The 27,824-nt window shown below is 43.2% G+C and overlaps 1 protein-coding gene across 2 annotated transcripts in view; it reads left to right on the plus strand.

Moving 5' to 3' along the window:
* Window positions 1-27,824, plus strand: part of TSHZ2 (teashirt zinc finger homeobox 2) — a 406,137-nt gene that overhangs the window by 221,334 nt on the left and 156,979 nt on the right. Inside the window, exon 2 of one of the 2 annotated variants that reach the window (XM_045529598.1) lies at window positions 20,323-23,398. In XM_045529598.1, coding sequence (XP_045385554.1) covers window positions 20,323-23,390 — 3,068 coding nt within the window. In that variant the 3' untranslated portion in view covers window positions 23,391-23,398. Of the gene's footprint in view, window positions 1-20,322; window positions 24,965-27,824 lie in introns of those variants that run through there. The other variant, XM_045529597.1, reaches the window with a different exon arrangement.

The following is a 27,824-nucleotide window of genomic DNA, read 5'->3' on the forward strand; positions in this document are numbered from 1 at the left end:
AAGTCAATGCTAGTCCATCGAGGTGGCCGTCCCAGGAGATGGTCCCGGAAGCCACTAAACCCAGGCCTTAGAGAGGAATTAAACACTGGGGTGGAGGCCCAGGGGAGTCTCTAGAGGAGCTAGAAGCAAGGCAGAATACACAGGTGAAGGGTTCATCCATGGGTAGTCGTGATCTTGGCAATGATCTTGACACTCATCCTTAGTCATTCAACACATATTTATTGAGCATTTACTATGTGCCTGGCAGAAGTCTCCTTTTTTGGTTTGTAAGAAATCGCCCAACCCATAAGAAGAGGACACTCTGCAGATAGCATCGTTCCTCACTATTGTGATCATCAGCCTCTACAGGAAAATAAAGAGGAACACACACTCGCTATGTGTCACTTCCCTGTCAGCTAAGACTTAAACAGCCTTGGAAACTGAAAGCCCTGTTGAATGTTCCTGAGTTTTTTAACCATCTGCAGTGAATCCTTGAGACCTGGTCTTGCAGACCATACAAAACCATTATTATTGGATCCATGCTGGTTGTGAGCAATGCCTCTCTCTCCCAGTCCTTCATACATTTATTTTTTTCATTCAGTCATCTATCACTTATTGAGCCTACCCTCTTCTGGCCTCTGAAACAACAGGGGCACCCACGGGGACAAGCCTGGGCTCCAGGCAGCTTACAGTAGAGGGAGGAGACAGGATAATCATTGCAACTTGTATTGCGTTTCCAGTGGGAACTGATGTTACCCAACCAAGAGATTCCTCTGCTGAACATTTCTGCAAAAACCTTAAATGGTATAGCAGGGAAACCCGAATCATTAAGTAAGAATGTTAGTGTTGTTGTAAATACTGAGCTAGCCAGAGAGTCTGCATAATCATAATCATTAATAATAGCACAATCATTTGTGGAGCACTTTCTCTGTGCCAAGCACTATGTGCAACACTTTCCTCTTTTTCATCCATTCCACAATTGCTGTATTTTATCTAAGCTAAGAGGCCATTCGGTAAACTGCACTACTTATAGTTTGTAGCACTAAGAAAGAAAAATGCTTATAATTTTATAATTAAACCATGACACACTGCTCTCCTACTATCACTTAGAATTTCTATTTTATGCTTACTGAAAGACTCTTTTAGAATTATTTAAAAAAATATCTTTATAATGTAACACTTTTGTGTTTATTTAAAAAGGAAAAGATAAGCAAAATAAATTGGCTGAGGCATTCCTAAAATAGCTTCCAACTGCCCCCTGGCAGCCATTTTAAGACACAATTGATTGTAAGGTTCACCCTAATTTCTGAGATGTTAAAATATAAAAGGAAGGTCTTAGAATCGATGAAATGCTGTCTGCAAAGTGTACGCTACGCCCCAGGCTCTGAAAAAGTGCTGAAGATACAGCAAAAGACACAAATCCCTGCCCTCATGCAGTCTAAATGGCAGAGTCAAGGATTGAACCATTACACGTGTAATTGTTTGATTGTGATTTCAATGGGAGCCACCAGCAGAAAAGCCATGAGACCGTAGAAAGGGAGATCCTGACCTAGGCAGAAGCCCAGGAGAGATCCTCCAAGGGTGAGATCTTTATGCTGAGACTGGAATGTTGATTAGGAGGCAGAAAAAGAATTAAAGGAAAGAAAGAGAACAGTAGCATTTTCTTATTAACTCTTCTCAATGGCCATAGAGAGTTGGTACCGCAATTATCCCCATTTTACAGATGAGGAAACTGAGACTCAGAGAGCTCAAGTAACTTGTCTAAGATCACACAGCTGGTAAGTGATAGAGCCAGGATCTTCCTCATGTCAAACAACAAATTGTCCGACTTGTTCAAACGGGCAGACTCGGTTCCTGCTACATTGGGGGGGGAGAGGGGAAAGACTCCCAACCATAAAGAGACTCTTCAGTGTAAATCCAGACATTATCAAGTAGTTTTAATACTAACAGAGAAAGAAGAGTTTATATCACAGACTCCTTATATCCTGGAACCAGGGACTGCAGTATTATAGGACCAGCGATATAGAAGGATATATTATAATAAAAGAACATGCTTTGGAATTTTCTTCCAAGCAATTAAAGAGTTTTTAAATGGCTGGATTGAGTAACTTTGGGAAACATATTCGATAACCTCGGTTGTATATCATTTACAGCCCAGAGCCTGCATGGTTGTAGACCACCCCGGCTGAAAGCATGAGCCCATTAAGAATTTTTCTGATTAAAAGGCATCTCTGCCTTTACTGGAAGCATTTCTGTGTTTCTGCTCTTAAATTTACTTCTATATATAGAACTGCATTGGTTTTGAAAAAGGCTAGCACACTGTTGGAAGTGTGAGAAGCGAGACCACTTCCCAGGACCTACTTTTTATCAGAGAATAGAATGTAGGTACAAACAACCAACCCAGAAAGATTCTGGTGAGTGGATAAATTTTGCTCACTTTATGGAGTTAAAAATGTCAAAGGTTCTTTAAATATCCATTGAGTTATTCAACAAATATTTTTGAGTGCCTACTATGTGCCATGCACAGGTGCTTACACACAGCATCAAGCCACCTAGACAAAGACCCCTGCTCTATGGACCTTACAAACGAACAAAGAAAGATCACCATTAACAACAGACCTAACACAGAAGTCAATTCTAGAGTAAGCTAGAAGTTGGTAAGTGCAAAGGCAAAAGAAAAATAGAACAGAAAAAGAGAATGGGTAGTCCTGAGACAGTGGGGAGGCAGGTTGCAATTTCAAATAGGGTGGTGGGAGTGAGCTTTGTTAGGAAAGGATATTTAAGCAAAGATGTGAAGGATGTTAGGGAAAAGCACAGAGGGAACGGCCAGTACTGAAGCCTAAAATGGGTGAGTTTCTGGCTTGCTCGAGAAATAGCAATGACGTCAGTACGGCTGGAGCAGAAAACCAAGGAATTGGAGAAAGGGTGAGAGACCAAATGGAGAGCCAACGCACATGGAAATCCAAGCGCCACCACGAGAATGTTGGTGTTTTCTTTGAGTGAGATGAATGTCCCTTTGGGGTTTTGAGCAGAGAGGTGACATGACCTGGCATATATTTATTCCCACTGCTAAGAATGTTAAGAAGTGACTTTAAGTAGCAAGGATGGAATCAACCCCTGGAGGATTCGAGGTGGTGCAAGAGGAAAAGCCCAGCTGAGACCATTTTTTACTTTCAGTCCCCAAGGGCTACACTTCATAACCTACTGTCTCATTGCAGAATGTTGAAATGGGAAACGCTTGTGCCTTGGATCTGTGGGCTTGGTTTCACGTCCCGCCTCTGCCATTGTCTACCGGAGAGCCACTTGCGTCTCTTCTGTTAGCCTCAAATCCTTCACCTCTGAAATAAAGATAAAAATGCCTACCTCACAGGGTTATTTCCAAAACAAAATGCATCTTTTATTGAATGAATCATACATATTTATTATATTGTAAACCATACCAGGCACGCAGTAGGTGCTTGAAAAATATCAAAAGGGAAGCTCTTCCTTCATATCCCCACCCCAATACCAAGAGAGAGATTTCATAAAATGCAAATTCTGTCATCTGGAAGCTATTTAGAATTACAAGCTTTATTTTAAGTTGGTTTGCCTGAGTAATTAATTCAAAGTTAAGATTTTATTGGTGAGGTGCCCAGGATTTAGCAACTGAGTTAGTTGAACATGAAAGGTCTTTAAGGATGAAAGATAAAATAAAGTCTGTTCTGTTACAGCTCATATTCCTATAAAGCAGATTAGTTCGTTCCTGATTGGAAAGTCAGTCAATGATATGAATATAATGAGAACGCCACATTGATTCACATGTAATTTTTCCCAACACATTATTGTTTAGCACTGAGCAACAGTGGCCAAATACAAAGTTCACCAACACAGCTGAATGTAGCAAGCTCCAGAGAACCATCAATTCCTAAAAGGTCTGTCTTCCTCTTGGCTCCAGCTGACCACATAAGTCTGACTCTGAAGTCTTGTTGTCACCTCTCCCTGGTTTTTAAAAATGTTGACCTGTCTGTCATTCCATAATTGCACTACCTCTTTAAACTCCTTTCTACCCAACTACAGTCCCTTCTTTATTTACAAGGTGAAGTCTTTTATTTACCATGGCATTCCTTTATTTATTATGAATTGAACACGTGTTTTGAACTGAACCAGTATTTTTATGATGTTTGTTATTGTTTGGTTATTCCCTGCTTGCTTAGTTGCTTACTTTTTAAGCGGTCTATCCTAACCTTATTTTTCCCATAAGTGCTATAATTTTGACACAAGGCTTTGCAAAATGCAAGGTTTGCTTAGGAACATGCATTGCATTAGAGCAGAGACACGCACACCTCCGGACCCAGGCTGGGTGTAGTTGCAAACTGACATGCGCGTGAGTCCGTGAGCCGGAGCTGACAGCCGGGAGAGGCGCTGGCTCTGCAGTCCTGTGAGCTCACTTTACAGCTGGCGTCTCCCAGTTTCTGAGTATGTGGCCTTAGGAAGGTTGTTTAACCTTTGAAGGCCTACGGTTCTTCGTCTTCAACAATGGCACTGATAATACCACTCCCACCACTGGAGTGTTGTGTGGCTAAGCTAACACAACCCACGTAAAGCAGCGATGAAGGGGCACCTATTGGAATATCGTGCACACAGAAGCCGTCTGTAAGCAAACAGGGTCCTGATGAAGTGGTATAGAATATGTTGTCTTCGCAGCAAAATGAGGTCAGATGGAGGTCTCAAAATCAATGCCTCTAATTGATTTAAACAGAACTGGTTTTGTGTGTTTGGAGCTCAGCTTAACTCTGAATCACGCACAGCCGAGTGATGGTAGAAACCTCCAAACCGAAGAGAGAAGAACGTTGTTCTCCCGTGTTTCACTCCCTGCAACTGGATGACTGGCTCAAACCCAGTTTATTTGTGCAAAATGATATTGAGTATACACACATGCCCGTGTGTGTGTGTGTGTGTCTGTGTGTGTATTAGGGTGTCTTTCCTCTACATATGAAAAATACAGCTGAAGAAAAGATAATGCTCCACGGCGGAAAAAATGAGATCATTTGTAAGTGGCTTGTTAAAGTGCACATCATTTTCCTGATCAGCGGTAGCGAGGCTGCATCTTTAAGAGCTGATGTGATTTATCATGTTATTATATATTTAGGGACTTTTTGAAAATGCTGTTATTTACTCAACTGACTGTGTATATAGACTATTTAAAGCAGATTTTTGACCCAGTAGACTGTACCAGCCCCATCTATCGTCTCAATGAGCACGCGGGGATCTTAAACATGCAGATTATTGACACAATAGACCGCGTGCACTGCAGACATACCCTAGACAGGTACAGTCAAGTCACTGGGGGATGATATGTTTGTAAAACACGTTTCCAAGGTAGACTCTTACATGAAGCACAGCTCTGTGCAAAATTGTACATCTAGATGGAGGGGACTTTGGCTTCAAAGGGAAATTTTTACTTTCCAGAAATAGAGTGCTCTTATTAGCATAACTTGGTGTTCTGCCCTTTTGTCTAGGAACATATAAATAATAATATCTTCCTTCTACTGAGCACCAAACAATGCCACCAAGAGTTTGAGCTTGTTTTACTCTGACGTGTGAAGAAGACATTCTGTTTGAGCTAGTACAAATTCATTCTTTGGTTCAGAGTGTATGTTGAGCACCATTTATCACACAGTGGGGTCTTTGATTGCAAGCAACAAATATTATCTTTGGCAAACTTGAGTTAAAACAAGGAATTTGTTGGGAGGAATTTGGCGATGTCTAGAGACGTTTTGGTTGTCACACCTGGGGGTGGGGATGCTCCTGGCATTTGTTCCCCACCATGGGCCCCCTTGGCAGGAGCACCCTTTGTCACCAAGTGGACCCACCCTGACCATTTTTCCATCTTTGAGTTGAATTCATCTTTGAGTCAGAATTCAAATTCCATGGAGCAAGAGTTCAATTGGCCAAGTGGGTGTCCTGTGCCCATACTAACACACACACACACACACACACACACACACACACACATGCACACACAAATGCCAACCAAAAAGGGAAAGAAAAGAGAAAGTCCTTGAGATTTTGTTTCACCTTAAATTATCAGATATGTAAACACACACAGGTTATCTGGATTGTTCTTCTTGGGAAACAGTCCAGATGCACTGGAGTCTTATAAAATTAAACTCCCAGGGGCCAGAGCCTATACTGTGCCATCTCCTTCCCAATGTGCCTGTAAGGGAGCAGATTTATACAGCCTCGGCCTGACCATGTCATTCTTACCTCATGCCAAGTTGATCTTATGCCTTCAAAAATAAAATAAGCTAAACTACCTACTTTAACATAAATAGGGAGGAAAGGGTGATTCCAATGATTAACTCACCCAAATTGCAAAAACAGAAGGGCAGGGCACCCTTGCCAAGGTGGCCCACAGTGAGGGATGGATGGTGGTTAGATAAAAACTGGAAATAGTTACCTCAAAAACTGTGCTTAGCACTAAGGACAAAGCAATGAATGAGACAGACAAGTGCCTGCCTTTGTGGGCTCATGTTCAAATCGAGGAGAAAGATTTCCAATGCAGGGTCTCTCAGCCTTGGCACCATTTGTTGACATTTGGGCTGGATCAGTCTTTTCTGCGTGGGGCTGTCCTGTGCATTGTTGGTTGTTTAGCAGAGTCCCTGGTTTCTATCCACTAGACGCCAGGAGCACCCCTACCCCTAGATGTGACAACCAAAATGTCTCTAGACATTGCCAAATGCTCCCAGGGGACAAAATTACCACCCCTAGCTGAGTCACAAAGAATATGACAGATGATACCACAGGAAGGGGTGGTGGGATCCCAAGCGTGTCTCTAGTTCAGTGTCCTCCAGGGAAGCTGGGATCCTGCCTGGGTAAGTGCTGCCTCTGCTGTCTGTTTAAGTAAGATTCTGGCATCCTGGCTGTGTGCAAGATCGTATGTGATCACGGAATACCAAGCAGGCAAGGAGAGATAGCAGCACTTATGGAGTCCTTCCCATGTGCCCAAACACTCCTGGGGCTGGGCACACAAAGATAAACACTGATATCCTCCTTGCTGTTAAAGAGCTTACCATCTGGGAGGTGAGATCAAGAATCACAATTCAATTTGTCCAGTGGTAGAGAAGGCCTTGGGGAGGAGACGGCGTTTGAAGTGGGCGTGGAAATTGAAGGAGCTAATGTGCAAGTAACAATGGATTAGATGCCTGAGTACACACCCTAATCCCAAATTTTACAGTAGTGACCTTCTTAGCATCAGGGAATAATTAGTGGACAGAATGGTGAAAGATTACCTTATACCTTGTCAAACCAAAAAAATATATAATATTTCCCCATCATAATTGTTAGGGGCTAAGGAATATATGTACCAAGAAACAAAACAATGCATCATACTAAATGTGAGGACATAGCAAGGCTAATGTGTACATATTGATGAAAATGTATCTAATTTGTAAAGTAACCACTGTACAAAACTATGAAATGTGCATAGACGAATTAGATATATTATGAAGCTCTCAGTTGCAAGTAACCCACCCCAATTGTAAGCAGTGAAGGGGATTATTTGTTCAATAAATTTCAAAGTACAAACACATCGACTTTTAGGGAGAATTGGATCAAGGTTGCAATTTTCTTGGCTCTGTGATCTTATACCTGTTAGCTTGGTTCTCAGGCAGCCTTCCCTCATGCTAGTGAACTTGCTAGCACTTCGTGAGATTGTATGCTCATGTATGAGAACAGGAAAAAGGAAAGGGAGAAACCCTTGCTTTCTTAACTGTCAGATCAAACTGAGAATGCCAATCACCTATTGGCTTAGATTAGGCTTGAATTACCTGAATAAGCCACTATAGCAAGGGGATTGGCTTAGACAAGTCAGGGTCCACGTGGACCTGGGGTAGGGCCAATCTCACCCACATTATGATGTACCCTAGAGCATTGATGGTCTTTTCAGCATTGCCCAAGAATTAGAAAATTTCAATTTTAAACATTTATATGTAATTACCAATGCTCTCTTTGAATCTCCATCTTTAGATATAACTTCAAATTCTCTTTATATCTCCTAATAATCATTCAAAGGTGTTAGAGGCTGCACATAAGAAGATGCTTTTCTAATAATTCAACCCATGCCTAATAATCCTCTTCCAAGTCAGAAAGAAACATCTGGTCCTTTTGTTGTTGTTGTTGTTGTTGTTGTTGTTGTTGTAATTTCTCCAAGAAAAGAAAAATGATCTTTTACTCCCAAAAGCAAATTAAACAATAAGCTGCATATTTTCTTAAGAAAAATAGATATATAGATATTTTTTTTGAGAGAATTCAACTTTTATGAGGGTGGTTTGGGAGCTGGCTGAGAACTAATATCAGAATAGTTAAAGAACAAAGGGAAATACACCCCAAAAGGAAAATGAAACAGAGAAAAAAGCCAGAACAGATATTAAGGACAAGACAGTGGACGTTTTGTGAATGATCTATTGATGCTCACCATTGGAAGACACTAAATCACCAAATGGTTCTGCTTTCTCCTGCTCTGCCCTCTTGGGATAATAACCAATTTGGTACTATTAATATTTGGGGGTGATGCCAACATAGTGACCTAAAGCCTTTTTGTATTTACCCATCTCCTTTGTAGGAAAGGACAGAGAAAAGATGACAAGCCTTGAAAATATCATTCTTAAACTAGCCCTAATCTAAAATGAAAGGGTCAAAAAAAACCCTGGGGAATTTTCCACTAGATTATTCAAGCTGTCGATTCAAAAAGATCGAAGACCTCTGGATCTCCCAGAATTTGGGCCATTTCCAAGAACCGCTTCATCCAACTGTCCGGGCCAGGTTTGGCCCCAGCTCAGACTTGCTGTTTTATATAAGTTGGTTCATTTAAAAGCTGACCTAGTTAATTAAGAACTGAAATAGGTCAGGATTTATTTGGCAGAGTTACTGGAGTTGTTTAGAAATGCTAATCCCTTTTATCATTAATTTTTTTTTGTTTGTTTCTTTCTTGTAGTATAAAAATACCCAATCTGATAAGGGGATTTAAATGAATCCAGAAGGAATTGATTGAGAATAATGCTAGGAGCCTGATGAATTTTTCTTTTCAGCCCAAACTTGAAAGAATAAATACTAAAAATCCTGAGAAATCCAACCCCATAACATTGCTCCGTAAGGCTAGATTGTTGTTCTTATAATCGCAATGGGAGGGGAGATGTGTCTAGTGCTTGTTTTCACCAGGCATTCTGAATTTTTTCCAGTTATCTCACTTGTTTTTCAAAATGATCTTTGAGGCAGGTACTATTATTATTATCTCCAATTTGTAGGTGGAGAGACGGAGGCCCACAGAGGTGGTCAGTTTGTTCTGGGTGACAATGTGGGATGTGGCAGAGGTGGGATCTGAACCCAGGCAGGCTTATTCCAGACTCTGTGCTCTGCAATCCTATAACCCCTGTGAGGGTGGTATACACACTTTCTCCTCTATTTCTCCTTTAGTAATAGAGAGTTTTCTCCGTGCAGCCCCCTGCTTCACCGACAACTGGAGAGTGCATGAATATTACCCTTCCTCATTATAATTCCCAGAGCTTCAGCTGAACTTGACTTTGCAGCATCTTTAAGCTCCTGACATATTAGGCTGAAAAATTCTGTGAGTGGGGGCTGTCCCATGCATGGTGGGATGTTTAGCAGCATCCCTGACCTCTACTCAACCCACTAGATGTTGGCAGCACCCCCTTTTCTAGTTGTAACAACGAAAAATGTCTTCAGACATTGTCACATGTTTCCTAGGGGTGGAGATGGGGGACAGAGAAAAATCACCCCTAATGAAGAAACACTGAGTTCTGGTGGGATAGTTGGCCCAGCTGGCTCCTGCAGTCACATGTTCTTCTATAGAAACCTGCTGCCAGAAAATGACCTCATAAACTCATTCACCCTAAAGTGCAAAGGGAGATAAGACATTAAGCCTTTACATTTTTATAGGGCATGAGTTCTTGGCTTGCCTCATGCCAGATGAATGTAAGTTAAATTGTAGGGTTTGAGGCAAGAAGAAGCAGAGTGTAAGAATCTCAGAACTGAGGGCCCCTGAATTCAACATCACACCTTTACCTGACTTCCTCTGCCTCCCCTGGGGACGAGCCTACACGATGAGTTTAACCCCCTGCATGGACACCTCAACCATCCAAAGTAATGCTCTGTGAAAACAGATTTTGTTGTTGTTGTTCTCTATGGCTTGAAAGCAAATTGAGCCCAACGAGTAAAGCCTAAGTTCATTGGATAGAAAACCGTGCTTCGCCAATGCAGTCACTCATTCATTTGTGGATCCAACCAATCATTTATTTATTCATATATTCAACAAATAGTTGACCGAGGTTGGCCATGGATAGCAGGGGGTACAGTGGAGAACCAGGCAGAGTCCACCTGCCCTCAGGGAGCTTACGGTCTTATTGAGAAGACAGGCAGTCAAGTAAATAGGAATGAAATAATTGCAAAGTGAGATAAGGACTATACAAAAGGGGAAAATTGGGGGCTGAGACAGAAAATAACTTTGGCTGTTGGGGATTTGGGAGGAGTAGGGGGGTACGGTGATCAGGGGTGACCCCTCTGAAGGGGAGCATTGGAGCTGACCCTAAAAGGTTGGGAAGGACTCAGATGTAGGAAAAGGGGGAGTTTTGCATGTAGGAGAAACAGAATTTCAAGGTCCTTGAAGGAGGAAAGAATTTGAAGAATTCTGGCTTTCAGTTATTAAGCAAAGGAGCCAGGGGTGGGGAGGGGGTGCGTAGGTGTGATACAGAAACCAGGCAGGTCCCTGCAGGGATGATCCGCAGAGTGTGGAACCAGAGCACCACGGGAAGCCACTGAGGGGCTTCCAGGGAGGAATCCGAGTCTGCAGCTCCTTGTCGCCGCCACGCAGGTAAATGGGCCATGGGAGATCAAGAGTGGCCACCGGTGAGGAGGCCACAGCATCCATCCGAGAAGAGATGAGGTTGGCCTGTGCAGGGTGGTGGTACAGAGATGGAAGGTGCTGTGCAGAATTTAGATTCATTTTGGAAATAGAATCGACCTCTCTGGCTGATGAATTCCCTCCCAGAGAGTGAGGGAAAGGGAAGAATCCAGCCTAGACACTAGAGTCCAGCAGACCCAAAGTCAAGTCCAAGTTCAGCCTTGTGCCGCTGGAGACGTAATTAACATTCTCTGCGACTCAATTTCATTACCTGTAAAGATGGAGTTGAAAAGATAGTGCTATCACTGGGATCAAACAATGTAATGCGGATAAAGAAAGTAGCCCGTGGGTTCTTACTTATAAGTTGGCTCTCAATAGAAATCAGCTACTAGTGTGTTTTAAAATAGAGAAGAAGCAGCCTCAAAGCTGGGAGTTCCCTGTCGCTGAAAATGTTCCAGTATATATATGCTGAGCAGTTAGTTATTTGACTGAAGAGTTGATTAAAGAGCATATCATGGAAGCTTGAACTGAAAGGTCTCCCAATCCTCAGATTTGAACAGATCGTACCACGGTGGAAACGCAGCTCAACTCCTAACGGGGAGGGATAGAAAGGTGTGTGGCGGCAGTGGTCATGCTGGTGAAGAATCCAGCATGAAGATGAGTTGCGAGTTCAATGTCTGAGTCACTGAAGGATACCAAGGCCAGGAAACCCTTTCCTGACTGAGGAATTGGTCCAATGACCTAAAAGGTCTTTCCACCTCAGACTGCTGTGATTCTTCTAGAAACAGCAAAGACTTTTCACCAGAAAAGCAAGGGCCAGACGGCTCTCTGACAGTGCCAATTTAGCTTCTCTGAGGGAACTGTGGGCTTTTTTCTTTCTTCCTTTCTTTCTTTCTTCTTAATGGGAAATGGTCATAGCCATGAACTTAGCAAAAGAAGCAGGTTAAAATTTGTCCGTTCTTGGCTAATGCAGTTAGACATTTTCGAGAAAAGGCAATGAGAAGTGGTCATGATCCATTATCTGCATGAAATATTTCAGAGAAAGAAGCGGCATTTGCCAAAAAAAAAGAAAGAAAAGATGTTTGACTTCAAGCCAGGCAATAAGAAAACAAGATCACCTTCTAGCTCTGTGGGATGGCTGTGCTAATGATGTTATTTCAAGTAAAATTGGAATATATGTCTGAAAAAATACAGATGGTGCATCAGTTTCATATACTTTCTGAAGGTCGTTTTGGACAATGATTCACTGTCCCTTTTCTTGGCAAAAAAAAAAAAAACAACTTGCAGTCTTGGAAAGAATTATGTATGTGTGAGTGTGTTTATATATCCTTATGTGGAAAAAATGTATAGAAAGTAAGTATGCATATTTTACTGAAAATAGTTGCTACCACTTGGAAAGTCAAAGCTTAAAAATCTTAATTTGATAGGGAAGTCTCAGTCCTATTGTGTAGTTTCTTTGTTCCTGTTTTGTTTCACTTTGTTTTCTCCTTTGTTCCTGATTTATGGCTCTCTGGATGTGAGGATAATATAAGGAAAATGATTTCTAAACTGGAGCTACCAAAAAGCTTATGAAGCGGTCCCCTTCTCACCCTTCTCCATGAATATTTTCTCACTCTGCTTTTTTAAATTGTCACCAAGACATGTCCCAATAATCATACATGCTGGACTGAAAATCTAGGTAGCTGAATATAAAGCATTTTTCTTGGAGACCTTCTGCTTTGAGCATTAGTCATCTCTCTCAGTGCAAAGCCCGAGGCCTCTAAAAAAGACCTTTTTCCCTCAGATGGTGGGTTGCTTTATTTCTTGAAGATTGCAGACATTATCATTATGGGTAATGACCTAATAACTTGCTATTTGATGTTTGCACATCACTTCTACGGAAGTTCCCGGCACACATACCACTGGCTTCTTGTGCAAGTGATTTAATATTAAATAACAAACCCCAAACTGGAGGAAGCTCTTTTCTCATGCATGACACATGCAAAGCTGATTCTTATCTAATGTGAATACCATCTAAAAGCTGTTGGCTTGGAGTAAGATTTAGGGATAACAAGGAATGCCAAAGTCAACTGATTTCAGCTGTCTGTGGCTTCAGGTTGAAGACTAAGATGCACAGTGTTCAGAAAGTGCCTAGAACAGGGCTGATATTTGAAAGGTAGTCCTACAACCTTGGTATTTCATATACTTCACCCTATTCAGTACTCCTAACAATCTTATGACGTAAATACTATTATTATTCCCACTTTATAGATGAGGAAGCTATGCCTTTGCAAGTTTCAGTAATTTTTCCAGTATCACATTAAGCAGTAAGTGGCATGTCTGAACCGAGTTCTGCCTAATCCCAAGACCAAGGGCCATGTGATCTATTCATTCACTGATCAGCCCTTGAATCAGCAGTTTATTTCTCTCTCAATCGGTGTTTCCCAGTATAAACTGGAATCAACTATCTGAGCCACAGGCATTTAGTCTTTTGGTCTCTGGAGCAGAAAGGGGCTGGAAATCCTCAAAATCATGTTCTCTTCACAAAGCTGGGTCCCACACACACTTACGAACACAGGCATAGAGAAGTAGATGCTAACTAACTAATTAACAGTTTTGCAATTTACATCAGGGCTTCGCAAACTTTCTTGAGCATATGAATCCCCTAAGGACCTTGTTAAATGATTCCTATTCCGTAGTCTTGGGGCGGGGCTGAGTCTGCGTTTCGAACAAGCTCCCAGGTGATGCTGTCATTCGGCCAAGGACCATACCTGAAAAGGGAAGGGCTTACAATACACTTTCTCTTCCACCTCCTCCTTTGTCCTGACAGAACCCCTTGGACAGGTGGGTTTGGGGTCATTCCTACTTGGGATTGACAGATGAGAGGACTAAGGTAAAAAAGCTGACACGAGAGAGAACCAGAGAAGCATTCCAGCTCCTCTAGCCCCCGCATCTCCCCTGGTTCCAAGGTTGCGACATCCTTGGTTTCATCTGCCTGGTTTGGCCAAACAAAACATCTGGCGCCCCTAGACCCTGTGATGGTTCCTGGAGTAGCAGCTGTGCTCTTCTGCCGTGGCATAAACTTTCCAGTGGCCCACAGCCCCTCAGTGTCACTCTGTCTAGCTCAGCGTCCACTGTTATGTGTCTTTGCAGCTGAGGACTGATTTTCTTCCACTGGCCTCCCTTGCCCACCTAAGTCACCTGCCTTCCTCCAAAAATGCATGACCTCTTCACGACCTCTTTCTCCCCAACCTCAGTGTCTAACTTCTGTCCATAACTCATCTTTCTACTCTCCTTGGCCTTAGAGGACCTGCCGTGATGGAAGTCCCGAGGAAACTCTCCTGAAGTATCTTGCATGTGGGAGCTCCAGAATAAATATTTCTTGATTAAATGCATAAACAGATGAACCGCAAGGCGATGACAGAGTATCCACTTCCCGTGACCTAAACTAGCTTAGACCATTTTTGCTGATGACCAAAACATGGAGAAGTCACAAGGCATGATTAGAAAACTGTTTGATAGTCCAAACAGTTGTGGCGATGGTCCAAGAAAGTGCAAACCAGAGTGCACTAAGTCCGTGGACACTCGTTTCCGTACAGGCCCCACCTGATACCCATCCACTGTGCATGTAAAACATTCCGAGGAACTGAGCAGTCTTCAGGAAATTTTTTAAAAAGAGATGCTGTGGGTTTTGACCTTTAGAAAGCTCCCTCTTTGTCTCCACAGAGTACTCCCGGGCTCGGGGTGAGCTCCCTGTCCTTGCACACAGTGTGTCTGCAGCAGTCCTTGAAATGAAGAGTTCTATTTGTTTGGTTGTGACATTCGGACAGAGGAGGGCACGAACCCTTCTCTCTTGATCTGTGTATGTAAGTCACACTTACTGACCCAGGTATATATGGCATGGCAGGGATAAAAGTCCAACGCCATGAATTTTATTTTTTGCTTTGAAAATGTTCCTGTTTAGAAATGTGCGTGAACTTAGATCATGCCTCCAGACCGCACGAATGCCGGGTCTTGGCCCGGGGCACCTGCGTTCTCCGTAAGTGCAGTCTGGGCTCGGGAACGGTGTCCGGGATTCCCACAGACCTCTCGCCGGCCACCCTCCCGAAACGAGACACACAGGGATTCCTCAGTGCAGCCCTCCGGGAGGCCTTGCTCTGGGCCTGGCCACCACTGAGAATACTCGGCTTCCTTGAACGCGAAATCCTGCATCTCTTTCCTCAGCCTGCCAGCAAGAGTGCCAATTAGTGCCAATAATAATATACATATTAACAGACTTTTAGACCACAGTCACCAAAACACTAGAGACTCCTGACAGGGAGGCCTTATTCCGAGTCATCACTTAGCATACCTACTGGGTACCTGGCAAGAAATTCTCGCAATCCTATCATTGACGCCTGCCTTGCGTGCTGTGGCATCTCCGTGTGATTTTAAACTGTCATTTAGTGGGGTAGATTGGTGAAAATGATCCTGTCACCGTCAGATATGTTTTTAAATGAGGTCTTGGTTGAATTCTGGTTTACTTTTTGAAAATCAGCCTTCTTGAGTTTTAAATTGTTCTTGGGTTATTAGAACTGTTCCACCTCTACTGCCATTTTTAAACTGTCACTGTTTTTACCGTAAGCACTCTGCTGTGGATTTTCAAGGCAACTACAAAAACGTATGCCTAGCAAAAATCTAATATCTCACATTATACCACCCATGAATTATTTTGCACACTTTCATTTAAAATCGTTCTGACTAGAGGTTTTTGGAACAATTGAGGTGGTAAGATTTTTTAAAACAATTGTTTCTCTTTTTTTAACCTTTAATTTGAAAGGAAATTTCTAAAATGTAAGAGTTTATTTCTAAATTATACCTACATACTATTATGGTAACAAGTTTGCAGCATATATAATGTTTTTCCCCAATAACAATTCTCTTTTTTTAAATGAGGTGTTTAGGAGATGACGATTCTAATATTTGTGTAACATGTGTCACGAAACAGTTAATGGACTTTATTCATGACAACATTAGTTCCTACTTTCAAAGTTCCCACGTGTGAATCTTTGTTGAACTCAAGTCTGTTCACATTAAGAGCATAGTTTCTGATGCTTTGTGGTCTTCTTGCTGATTTGCAGTCCTCATACTTACAAGTACAAATCTGTAGCTCAGAGAGGTTTAGCAACAAGAAAGTTTGTGTCTGGGTTTCGCTGCGAAGATGATTTATGGGGATATTCTGGTTTTATCATTGAGTAAAGTTGATGAGGATGGTTGTGGTTCACATCTGATCTATGTGTGCATCCATACAGGGGGCCAATTGCACCCCAGAAGAGTGGAGCCAGGGTTTGCAGCTGGAATAATCTGCTTCCATTGTATAATCATTCATTCAAATAATTTGTGGATATTATTCTGTGCCAGGATGCAATCTGAGTGCTCTGTCTTCATGGGAAGATATTTTAACTTTACCCTCAGTTGGGGGAGACAACCAATCGATAAACAAACAGGCTAATTTCAGAGTCTCATAAGTGCTAACAGGATTTCAGTAGGTCGGTTGATGTGACCAAGAGTTACATGGGGAAGGGGAGACTGATTACCAAGGCCCCTCTGAGAAGAGGCCATTGGATCTGAGACCTGAAGGATGCGAAGGAACCAACCATGGGATGGTGCAGAGGAAGAAATTTCTGGTCAGAGAAACCTGCAGTGGCAGAGAGCCACAGTCAAGAAAAGGATAAGCAGATTCAAAGAGTAGCGAGGAGGCCACTTATTGTTTCTTAGGCATGGAGAGTAGGTGGTGAGTGCTCCAAGATGAGGCAGGGAGGTTGCCTGGGACCAAGTCCTGCAGGTGCTTCTAGCCCATGCTAAGGGTTGGGACTTTATTAGAAATCCAACAGAAAGACGTTGCAGGAGTTAAAATAGAGGAACATCATGACCTACTCCATTTTACAAAGCATGCTCTAGCAGTTCTCTCAAGAGCAGACTGTGGGAAGTAGAAGCCTGTTGTCCTACCTAGTGAACAATATGGCGGCCCAATCTAGATTGGCGGCATGGAGTGGAGGAGAAATGGTCTCTGGAGTCATTCAGTCAGAGAACTGATTGGGCTTGCTCATGCATCAGTTGTCCTAGAAATGGGGACGTTTCATGTGGCCAGAGTCAGGCAATGGGAAGGAATAGAACTAGAAATTTTCATTGGAAAAGGGAATTTTTGCCACTATGAAGTTGGATCTTCAATCCAAAATCAACAAGGAGGTTCTACAGAGAAGAATTCTTTCTTACTGTGCCCTGGCATAATTGTGATAGTTTTCTTCTGTTACATAAGTATTCATAAGAATAAACTTGCCACTCATCCACTTATACCAAGATTTACAGATGATGCAATCTTATTAAACAAATCATCGATGGAGAGAGCGAGACAGATACTCATTATGCACCCAGATCACCCATATTCCGGCTGCCTCCCCTCTCTCGCCTCCACCGCCAGTGGCAAACAAAATCACTTAAGTCAAGTGAACAGTTTTAAATGTATAATATTGAAATGTGTTTTTTAAAAACTCCCTGGAACCCGCAGCCATTGTTAAAATACACTCAGTTTGACGGCTGCTTTGGCACTTTCTGTATGAGGCTTTTCAATGCGTTCCCTTATCGGGTGCATGAGATTTAGTCTGTTCTGCAGAGGAAAGCAGACAAAAAGGGTCTCTCAGCACGAGTTACTCTTCTGTAAAGGTTATAGTAAACATGTCAATGCCTAATTAAGCAGAAAATTTTATCTGTATTGTCGGGGAGGTGTTTGCTGTCTCCGATTTTTCTTCTGGGAAATCCATTTAGAAGGACAAAGTGGATTGTGAGGTTGAGCTGGTCCGGAAAACTCAGCTTCCAAATGTCAGCAGGAAAAAAAAAAAGAGTACTTCTTTTCTCCTTGTTTGAAAACAACTATATTGGCTGGGTAGCTTGTGTGTGTGCGTGCGTGCATGCATATATATTTTATCAACACACACACAAAATAACATGAATTATTTCCCAACTTCTTGCTAAGTGTCAGGCATGGTGCTAGGCGCCAAAAACACTGAGATGAATTAAACCCAGCAACACCCTCAGCCAATTAAGATTACAGAAAGCCCTCTGTCCCCCACCCCTGGACTTCTTCACATGCTCTGCGTGCATGTGTGCACGCACGCACACACACACACACACACACACACACACACACTTTGTCACTGTGATCACACTGTCCACAAGTGTGGCTGCTGTGTGTCTTAGTTAGCCTGGAACAGTCCTGCCTAATGCTTGGTGACCCAGTGTATGTCCTATGTAATAGCACCCTCTTCATTCTCAGAAGTGACCCTGTTTGACTGACAAAATTTTCCTGATTCTTTGGAGTATTTTACTTGCCTCAGTGACAACTTTTGTTTATTAATTTTATGACATAGACTTTCTCCATGAACCTAATGGGATAACTATTTTTGAAAACATACAAATTAATCCAGAAAAAAAAATATGATGATAATAACAGGAATAGTCTAATTTGGTTATTTTAAACTTACAGTTTTCTTGCAAGTAGTAGTGACCACTTATTAATGGTTGACTAGATTGTGTAGTTTTTGTTTTTTTCCAATCAATTTATGGGCCTAGAGATCAGCAACGCCAATTTAATGAAAAATCCACGTCGACTTGCTGGGAAAGCAGAAACCCCACACCGATAACAATAAAATAAGGAACGCAACCATCAAACTCGTGGCTAGACTGAATTTTTATACTTTGCCTTGTTCTATGGTATCGTGCCCTTAAAATCGTGGGCTCTTGTCTCTGAGGCAGTTGTCTATTTAGTGATGCTTTAGTGGAATTCTGCTTGACCTTTAACCTTTGGGTCTCCTCAAAGTTTTCGTACTCATTGGGTTGGTAACAGTGTGGAGCCTCCTTGGGCTCTCTCCTCAGACAGACTTGGGTTTATGTCCCGGCTCTGCAATATGAGCTGTGTGGCCTGGGGTGAATTTTTTTACCTTAAAGTCTCAGTTTCCCCATCTGTGAAATGAAAATAATAGTAGTATCTACGTCGTGTGTGTATTAGACGAAATGAAAGAATGTGTTTGCAGTGGTTCGCTTAGCTTCTAGGAGAGAGTAAGTGCTCAATAAATATTCGCCTTCATCAGCAACAGTGGGTTTTGGAGTTCCTGACTACAGTGGCTGCCTTATTCTTAACAAAGCCCCCATCTCTTTTGACTCCTCTGCCTGCCTCCCAGGACAGACGTCCAGTGCATGACTGTCCCTTTTCCAAGCATCATCCTAGGTGACTGGGAACAACGGAACCTGCCCTAGGGTTTTTCCCGAGTAGCCACCTGCCACCGAGAGGAGAGAAAGAAGCTCATGAGGAAAATATTGCATTGAGATCGTGCAGGCCTTGCAAATCTAAGACTGGCTCTCCTTTTCCTTGGTACTTCTTTGGTTGCACTTTATCCATGTGGCTCTGAAAAGGCCAGGTAAGGAAAATGAGCCCATGGACATAAAGAGTCACATTCCCCATTTTCGTTGATGGATTTTTGCCCATTAATTCCCTTTGCATCCACTCTCTCATGTCTTCATTTTCCCTATGCAATTACTGGTCCTAAATCCTCTCGGAGAAGGGAAAGCATGCATCCTCAATAGCATTGCACATCTACAAATCAAACGTATAATTGGCAGCTCATGACGGGTACCCACAAATCACGGTGCATTTGAAATTACAGGCACAAGATCGAGAGGGCATTTTCAGCCTTGTCTGGAAAGGTCTTCATAAACCTGTTGGAGAATAATAGGATAGTCACCAAATCTCCCATTCTAACACCATTTGCTATTATTTTGAAATCATTATATTTGCTGAGCATACATGATTTTTCAACTCTCAATGGAAGATTTTATTTGCATACCCCATAATCTCTCTTCCTGCTGTGTGATTCTCTACAAATAAAAATGTTATAGCAAAAAAGACACTCGCTATTAAAAATATAATGGCTGTGTATGCAAATTACTTCTGAGCACTCAAAAATGATTGATTTGGATAATTATATGCCAATATGCCCAAGTTTCTTGGTAAACCTTACCACCGAGATGCCAAAGTTCAAGTCTTAGTTTGTTCATCAGCCACATTCTTCCTTGTAGAGATGTGGCTTTTGTAGGATTTACATTTCAGTCCAGCGTTCCTAAAAGTCACTTGCATGAATCTAGCAACTGTCCCATCATAGGAAAATTAGAATGATATTCCTTAAATGTGAAAATTATTAACTTGGGATTCTGGGCATTTATAAAGAATTATGACTCCTGCCAATTAAAAAAAAGGCAGTCGATGGCACAAAAGACATCATTTGGCTTTTCCTGTCTCCGCTGCTCGCAGTTCATAAAAGCGTAAATTAAATTGCTGTTCCGTTCACCACGAGAAACACTCAGTCTACGTGGGGCAATTGGAATGGACCATGGAACCTGTTATTGTCATTTCAACTCTTCTCCTTCTCTTGCAGGCTATGCCCAGGAGGAACAGCTGAAAGAAGAGGAGGAAATAAAAGAGGAAGAGGAAGAGGAGGAGGACAGCGGTTCAGTAGCTCAGCTTCAGGGTGGCAATGACACAGGGACAGATGAGGAGATAGAAACAGGCCCAGAACAGAAAGGCTGCTTCAGCTACCAGAACTCGCCAGGAAGTCACTTGTCCAATCAGGATGCCGAGAACGAGTCTCTGCTGAGCGATGCCAGCGATCAGGTGTCGGACGTCAAGAGCATCTGTGGCCGAGATGCCTCGGACAAGAGAGCGAACGCTCACCCCAAGCTTCCGAGCGAGGCACACAACTGCATGGATAAAATGACGGCTGTCTACGCCAACATCTTGTCTGATTCCTACTGGTCAGGCCTGGGCCTTGGCTTCAAGCTGTCCAACGCGGAGAGGCGGAATTGTGACACCCGCAATGGCAGCAACAAGAGCGATTTTGATTGGCACCAAGACGCTCTGTCCAAAAGCCTGCAGCAGAACTTGCCTTCTAGATCCGTCTCGAAACCCAGCCTGTTCAGCTCGGTCCAGCTGTACCGGCAGAGCAGCAAGATGTGCGGGACCGTGTTCACGGGGGCCAGCAGGTTCCGCTGCCGGCAGTGCAGCGCCGCCTACGACACCTTGGTCGAGCTGACCGTGCACATGAACGAGACGGGCCACTATCAAGATGACAACCGCAAAAAGGACAAACTCAGACCCACGAGCTATTCAAAGCCCCGGAAAAGGGCTTTCCAGGATATGGACAAGGAGGATGCTCAGAAGGTCCTGAAATGTATGTTTTGTGGCGACTCCTTCGATTCCCTCCAAGATCTGAGCGTCCACATGATAAAAACAAAACATTACCAAAAAGTGCCTTTGAAGGAGCCAGTACCAACCATTTCGTCGAAAATGGTCACTCCGGCGAAGAAACGCGTCTTTGATGTCAACCGGCCGTGCTCCCCCGACTCGACCACAGGGTCGTTCGCAGATTCCTTTTCCTCCCAGAAGAACACCAGCTTGCAGGTGAGCTCCAACAACCGCTACGGCTACCAGAACGGCGCCAGCTACACCTGGCAGTTTGAGGCCTGCAAGTCCCAGATCTTGAAGTGCATGGAATGTGGAAGCTCTCACGACACCTTGCAGCAGCTCACCACCCACATGATGGTCACGGGTCACTTTCTCAAGGTCACCAGCTCTGCCTCCAAGAAAGGGAAGCAGCTGGTGTTAGACCCACTGGCGGTGGAGAAAATGCAGTCCTTGTCGGAGGCCCCGAACAGCGATTCCCTGGCTCCCAAGCCGTCAAGTAACTCTGCGTCTGACTGCGCGGCCTCCACGACCGAGCTAAAGAGAGAGAGTAAAAAAGAGCGAGCAGAGGAAGCCGGCAAGGATGAGAAAGTCGTCAAAAGCGAGGACTACGAAGATCCTCTACAAAAGCCTTTAGACCCCACGATCAAATACCAGTATCTGAGGGAGGAGGATTTGGAAGATGGCTCCAAGGGTGGAGGGGACATTTTGAAATCTTTGGAAAATACAGTCACCACAGCCATCAACAAAGCCCAAAACGGGGCTCCGAGCTGGAGCGCGTACCCCAGCATCCACGCGGCCTACCAGCTGTCGGAGGGCACCAAGCCGCCTCTGCCTGTGGGATCCCAGGTCCTGCAGATCCGACCTAATCTCACCCACAAGCTGAGGCCAATTGCACCCAAGTGGAAAGTCATGCCACTCGTCTCTGTGCCCACGAACCTGGCCCCGTACACGCAAGTCAAGAAGGAGTCGGAAGACAAAGATGAAGCCGTGAAGGAGGGTAGGAAAGAAAGTCTCCACGAAGAGGCCTCGTCTTTCAGCCACGGGGAGGGGGACTCTTTCTCCAAAAGCGAAACGCCTTCAGAATCCAAAAAGCCTGAGCCGTGTCCCCTGAAGGAAGAGGACAAGCTGATGAAAGAGTGTGGAGAGAAAGAGAAACCCCAGCCCCTGGAGCCCACGTCTTCTCTCAGCAACGGCTGTGCCCTGACCAGCCACCCCGCGGGCCTCCCGTGCATCAACCCGCTCAGCGCCCTGCAGTCCGTCTTGAACAACCACCTGGGCAAAGCCACGGAACCCTTGCGCTCGCCTTCCTGCTCCAGCCCGAGCTCAAGCACAGTTTCCATGTTTCACAAATCCAGTCTCGGCGTCATGGACAAGCCGGTGCTGAGTCCCGCCTCCACCAGGCCGGCCAGCGTGTCCAGGCGCTATCTATTTGAGAACAACGACCAGCCCATCGACCTGACCAAGTCCAAAAGCAAGAAAGCCGAGTCCTCGCAAGCACAATCCTGCACGTCCCCGCCTCAGAAGCACGCTCTGTCTGACATCGCCGACATGGTCAAGGTCCTCCCCAAAGCCACCACCCCAAAGCCCGCCGCATCTTCCAGGGTCCCTCCCATGAAGCTGGAGATGGATGTCAGGCGCTTCGAGGATGTCTCCAGCGAGGTCTCGACTTTGCATAAAAGAAAAGGCCGGCAGTCCAACTGGAACCCTCAGCATCTTCTGATTTTGCAGGCTCAGTTTGCCTCCAGCCTCTTCCAGACATCAGAAGGCAAGTACCTGCTGTCCGATCTGGGCCCGCAAGAGCGTATGCAAATCTCGAAGTTTACAGGACTTTCCATGACCACCATCAGCCACTGGCTGGCAAACGTCAAGTACCAGCTTAGGAAAACGGGCGGGACGAAGTTTCTGAAAAACATGGACAAAGGCCACCCTATCTTTTATTGCAGTGACTGCGCCTCCCAGTTCAGAACCCCTTCTACCTACATCAGTCACTTGGAATCTCACCTGGGTTTCCAAATGAAGGATATGACCCGCATGGCAGTGGATCAGCAAAGCAAGGTGGAGCAAGAGATCTCCCGGGTATCGTCGGCTCAGAGGTCTCCGGAAACAATAGCTGGCGAAGAGGACACAGACTCTAAATTCAAGTGTAAGTTGTGCTGTCGGACATTTGTGAGCAAACATGCGGTAAAACTCCACCTAAGCAAAACGCACAGCAAGTCACCCGAACACCATTCACAGTTTGTAACAGACGTGGATGAAGAATAGCTCCGCAGGTATGGGTTTGCTGCCAGGCGATGGTGACAGTGGCCTTGGGAGGAGCTTCTGGAGGGGAGACGGGTCTGCTTAGAGGCAGCCAACATCTCCCAGTGCCAAGCAGGAGAGTAGCTTGCTGGAGTAGGACTTATTTTTACGAAAGACCAGAACATGAGAAATAGGCCCTAAGCATCTCTCAAGTCCTCCAGTTTAGAGTCAAGGACTAGAATAAAATGGGTTTAGAGAGATGACGTTCACAGATTACTGCTTCTTCTAGGCCTTCACTATACATGGTCCCCTGAGTTACCCAAGGCAACCTCCAGCCTCCAGCCAAGGGAACCCCTCATTTTAATTAATAAGTACTAACTTCTCTCACCATTCCATTTCACCATCCACGTGCCCATAGTGACACTAATGACTTACAAAGTGACGAAAAGGTGAGCCACAGAATAAAGATGGGACAGTTGCTAGAAGTGCTCACTCTACAGAGATTTCTTAATCAGCTCATGAACAGCTTAAAGTTGTCTTTATTATTGTTACTTGTAATTAATGCTTTTTGCAGCTTACTCTTAGCAATTGCCACCTTGCTGCCCCTTCCTTTTGCTTCTTTCCTGTGTTAAGTTTCCCACAAAAGAGCACGTGCCCCTGACGGGATGGCCGCAAAACACGCTTCTCTGCAGAACATTGAGATGGAAAGAGAAGAAGCTTATTTTCTTCTCTCATTTTTTTTTTTGCTTTTCTTGAGGATAGACTAATATCAGAGTCTACCTTTAACAAAGATAGATGCAATGCATGCCTCTGAGATTTTATTTTATGCAAACAAATGGCTTTCTGTACACCTGTTGTACAGGTGCATGTACAATGTGCATGGGGTCTCACCACTTCAAGGTAATTTCCACCATGTATCACAGGCATTCCAGGCCTCATATGGTCATGGATGCCCAAGACAACCATGAGGACAAAGACCAAGGTCGATGACCGTGGCAGATTAGTCTCACCAGCTATTTCCAAATATTGAGAACAAGCCAGGCTGGGTATTAACAAATCTCTTTCATCTCCCTTTTTGTTTTTACTCTAATTCCTTTTCTCTTCCTTCCAGCAAGATACCCCCACAGGCTAGGGGACCTCACACATATTCAGGTTGTCCTCTACCTCAGGCCACACCCCAAGATGGGGGCCCAACCTGAACTAAACTTCCTGCACTGACCAGTCCACTTGATGTCATGCTAAGTTGCAGATTTGCTCTCAATTAACTAATTCACAATAAGATATGAAAAGCTAAAGATAGGGTAACATAGAAGCCCTCACCAAGCTACAAAGGTAGGGAAGTGTCAGGTAGAGAGGGGTGTTTGTAGGTCATGGCTTTGGGCGCACCTCAATCAGGTGGAGAGATATACTGAGTATGAGGATGGCCAAAATGAAATAAAAGATTAAAATATCTGATCTGGGACTTTTCCCTCCATGAGAAGATCTAAGCTTCTTATAGGGGGAACCATCCTATCACTGTAACAACTGTCTGGGCCCAAATGAAGACTATCTTTTTTGTTTGCATGTTTTTATCATGATAATTAAATGTGTTACTGGCAGATTCATCTCTTGCTTTCCAAGCATGATTTGTTTAGCTCACGCTATTGAAAGAAAAAGCTGAAATGCATCCATTGAATCTACATATGAGGTTGGGGCTTTGCGGCGTCCAATTTGTTTGCTGTATAACATTTTAAATAACATTTTATATAACTTGCCATTATGCTTTTCTAGTCCTTTAAAAAAAAAAAAAAAAAAGGTGGACATACACAGAATACCTAGAGAGAAGAAAGATGTTTCAAATCCAATAGTGGTGGGTCCAACCCATGGTGAAGAGGACAAATAGGTAATGTTTATTTGTGCTATAATAAAGACCAATTTTCCACCTGTTAGGTTTGTAATAATTTTTTAAAAAGTTAATGTCACTGACAAAACGTGATATATAAACAGGGAGAGGGAAAAGAAAAGAAAGCTTACATCCATCCTCAGTCAAAATCTGAAATGTATGATATCTGTTTTAGGGACATGAAGGTAAACCAATAATTTGAAAAAACATACACAAAAGGTACTTCCAAATCTGTTAAATACATAGATGAGATAGCTATTTTTGCATCTCCCTGCATTTCCACAGAATAAATATTTCTGATTTGGACCTTCGAAGTAGTGTTATTATGCGAAACTGAGAAGCTCCATCCTTAAACATTCATCCATAGGCTGTGATTCTGAGATTACAGAAAAATAGGTTTGAGTATTTGAGACCCACTGAAAGCAATGTATGTTGTACATATAGGAAAGATGGTGCAGGGACTGGGCGTGTTTGTGTTAATACTAAAAATATTCCAATCAGCCCAAATGGTTCCCCCATCCGTGCAAAGGTGGCTTCTTGGGGATTTGGTCACCTAACAAAGAATGGCTCCTGTTTTAGAACATTTATGCAATACCTTACCCACTGCTTAGAATTATGCACATTATGTTTTTAACTGGTCACAAAATGACATCACTTTTATCTGGAACTCTAATCTTAGTTGGTATGCATGACAGCAGAAATTGTGCAAAATGACATGATGTTTTGGAAAGCATAGTCAACATTTTATGGGAAATTTGGGAGTTTTACCCTGTTTTCTGAAAAATGAAAATTTTGACCTGGATTTTCTTTCCTTTCTTGGATATATCTTAAATCCTGCAAAATGCTCTGCCAAATATTAAATGCAACTTTTCATTAAAAATTCATTAGAAAATATTAAATGTGCATCCCTATTTTAGGACATAAGAAATCTAAAACAATTTCAATATGTGTTTGTGTATATCTTTAAAAGCCACATGCTCTTGAATAATAGAAATTAAACAGAGAGCAAATCAATGAGTCTAAAATGCATAAAGGCTTGAAATTATAGTCATTACCGTGTAATACAGTGTACAAGTTTAACAGCACACCTAGCCTTGAAATTGTTGGCAGGAATGTATTCTAGTCCAATGAGCTGCCACTTCTGTTGTGGATGGCTTGATAAAAACACATGTTCAGGGTGAAAAGCATGTAAGGTTGCCAGATAAAATACAGGATGGATGTCCAGTTAAATTTGCATTTCAGATAAACAACAAATATGTTTTTAGTGTTAAGTATGGCCCAACCATCACATGCGCCATACTTATATTTAAAAAGTATTCATTGTCTATCGGAGATTCAAGTTTAACTGGGCATCCTGTATTTTGATTTGCTAAATCTGGCAACACTAACAGCGAGGACTATATGGCTGTCTAGGAGGAGCCAAACAGGCTGGACTAATTAACGTCTGTAAGAGGCATCAACTATTCTTTCTTCCATTAAATAAGTCTTCTTTCCTCCCTTCCTTCCTTCCATGTTTTCTTCTTTTCTTCCTTCTTTTTTTCCCTCCCTGTGTTCCTTTGATCATTCAACAGATATTGGTCGTGCTTTTACGATGCACCAGACACTATTTAGCAACGGAAATATAATAGTGAACCAGCAGTCACGCCAATTATAATAGCAAAATACACCAGGCCTTGCAGCAAACAGTTCACTAACATTATTTTACTTCATTCTCACAAACAGCCCTGTGAGGTAGGGGTTGATTCAACCATGTTGTGAAGGAAGAAATGGAGGCAGAGTAGTACTGCATGGATTTCCTAAGATCCCACAGTCTCTGAGCCTCATTCATTCATTGGGATGTATCTACAAAGCCCTGGTTCCGTGGCAAGCACCATGCCAATCTCAGGGAATAAACCAATGATCAGGACAAGATTCTGCCTTCAAGGCCAGTGGCAGACACATAGATGGACAACTCCAAGGTAAATACTGCCCAGTCCCCGGGGAAAGCCAGGATGGGGAACAGTAGTTTGAGAGTGAGAATGCTGGGTTCAAACCCCAACTCGCCCACTTTTTAAGATGTGCCGCACTTCTATATCTGTAAAATGTGGACATAATATCCCTCTCACGGGAAGGTTATGAGAATTTAAACATGTGTAATTATTTTCCATAAAGCCTAGTACATGGTAGGTTTATAAGAAAAGCCAGTTCTAAATAGAGCCTCTAGGGGCACTTACCTCTTCTGCAACCTCACCTGAAGTGTATAGAACCTGCAGAGTCTTCTTAGGTTGAACTAATTAATACTAATAGGAACCTCAACCTGCTATTTGATTAGGACAACAACAGCAGCAAAACTGCCATGTATGGGCCTCTTTCTGAGTATTCATATCACCCTCACTTTGCAGAGAGGTAAACCAAAGCTCAAAGAGTTTCATGATTTGTCCAAGAACACACAGTAAACATTGAGGTAGGATTCGAACCCAGGACTGTCCAATGCTCATCAACTTTCTTCTGCTTCCTGGTTTCCTCCTCCTTGCCTGATGTTTTCTAGGTGCTACCCATGCCAGGTGTACCTCCAACAGCCCAGAATAAAAGCTGTA

Source organism: Lemur catta, chromosome 17, assembly GCF_020740605.2.
Source record: "Lemur catta isolate mLemCat1 chromosome 17, mLemCat1.pri, whole genome shotgun sequence".
Taxonomy (NCBI): domain Eukaryota; kingdom Metazoa; phylum Chordata; class Mammalia; order Primates; family Lemuridae; genus Lemur; species Lemur catta.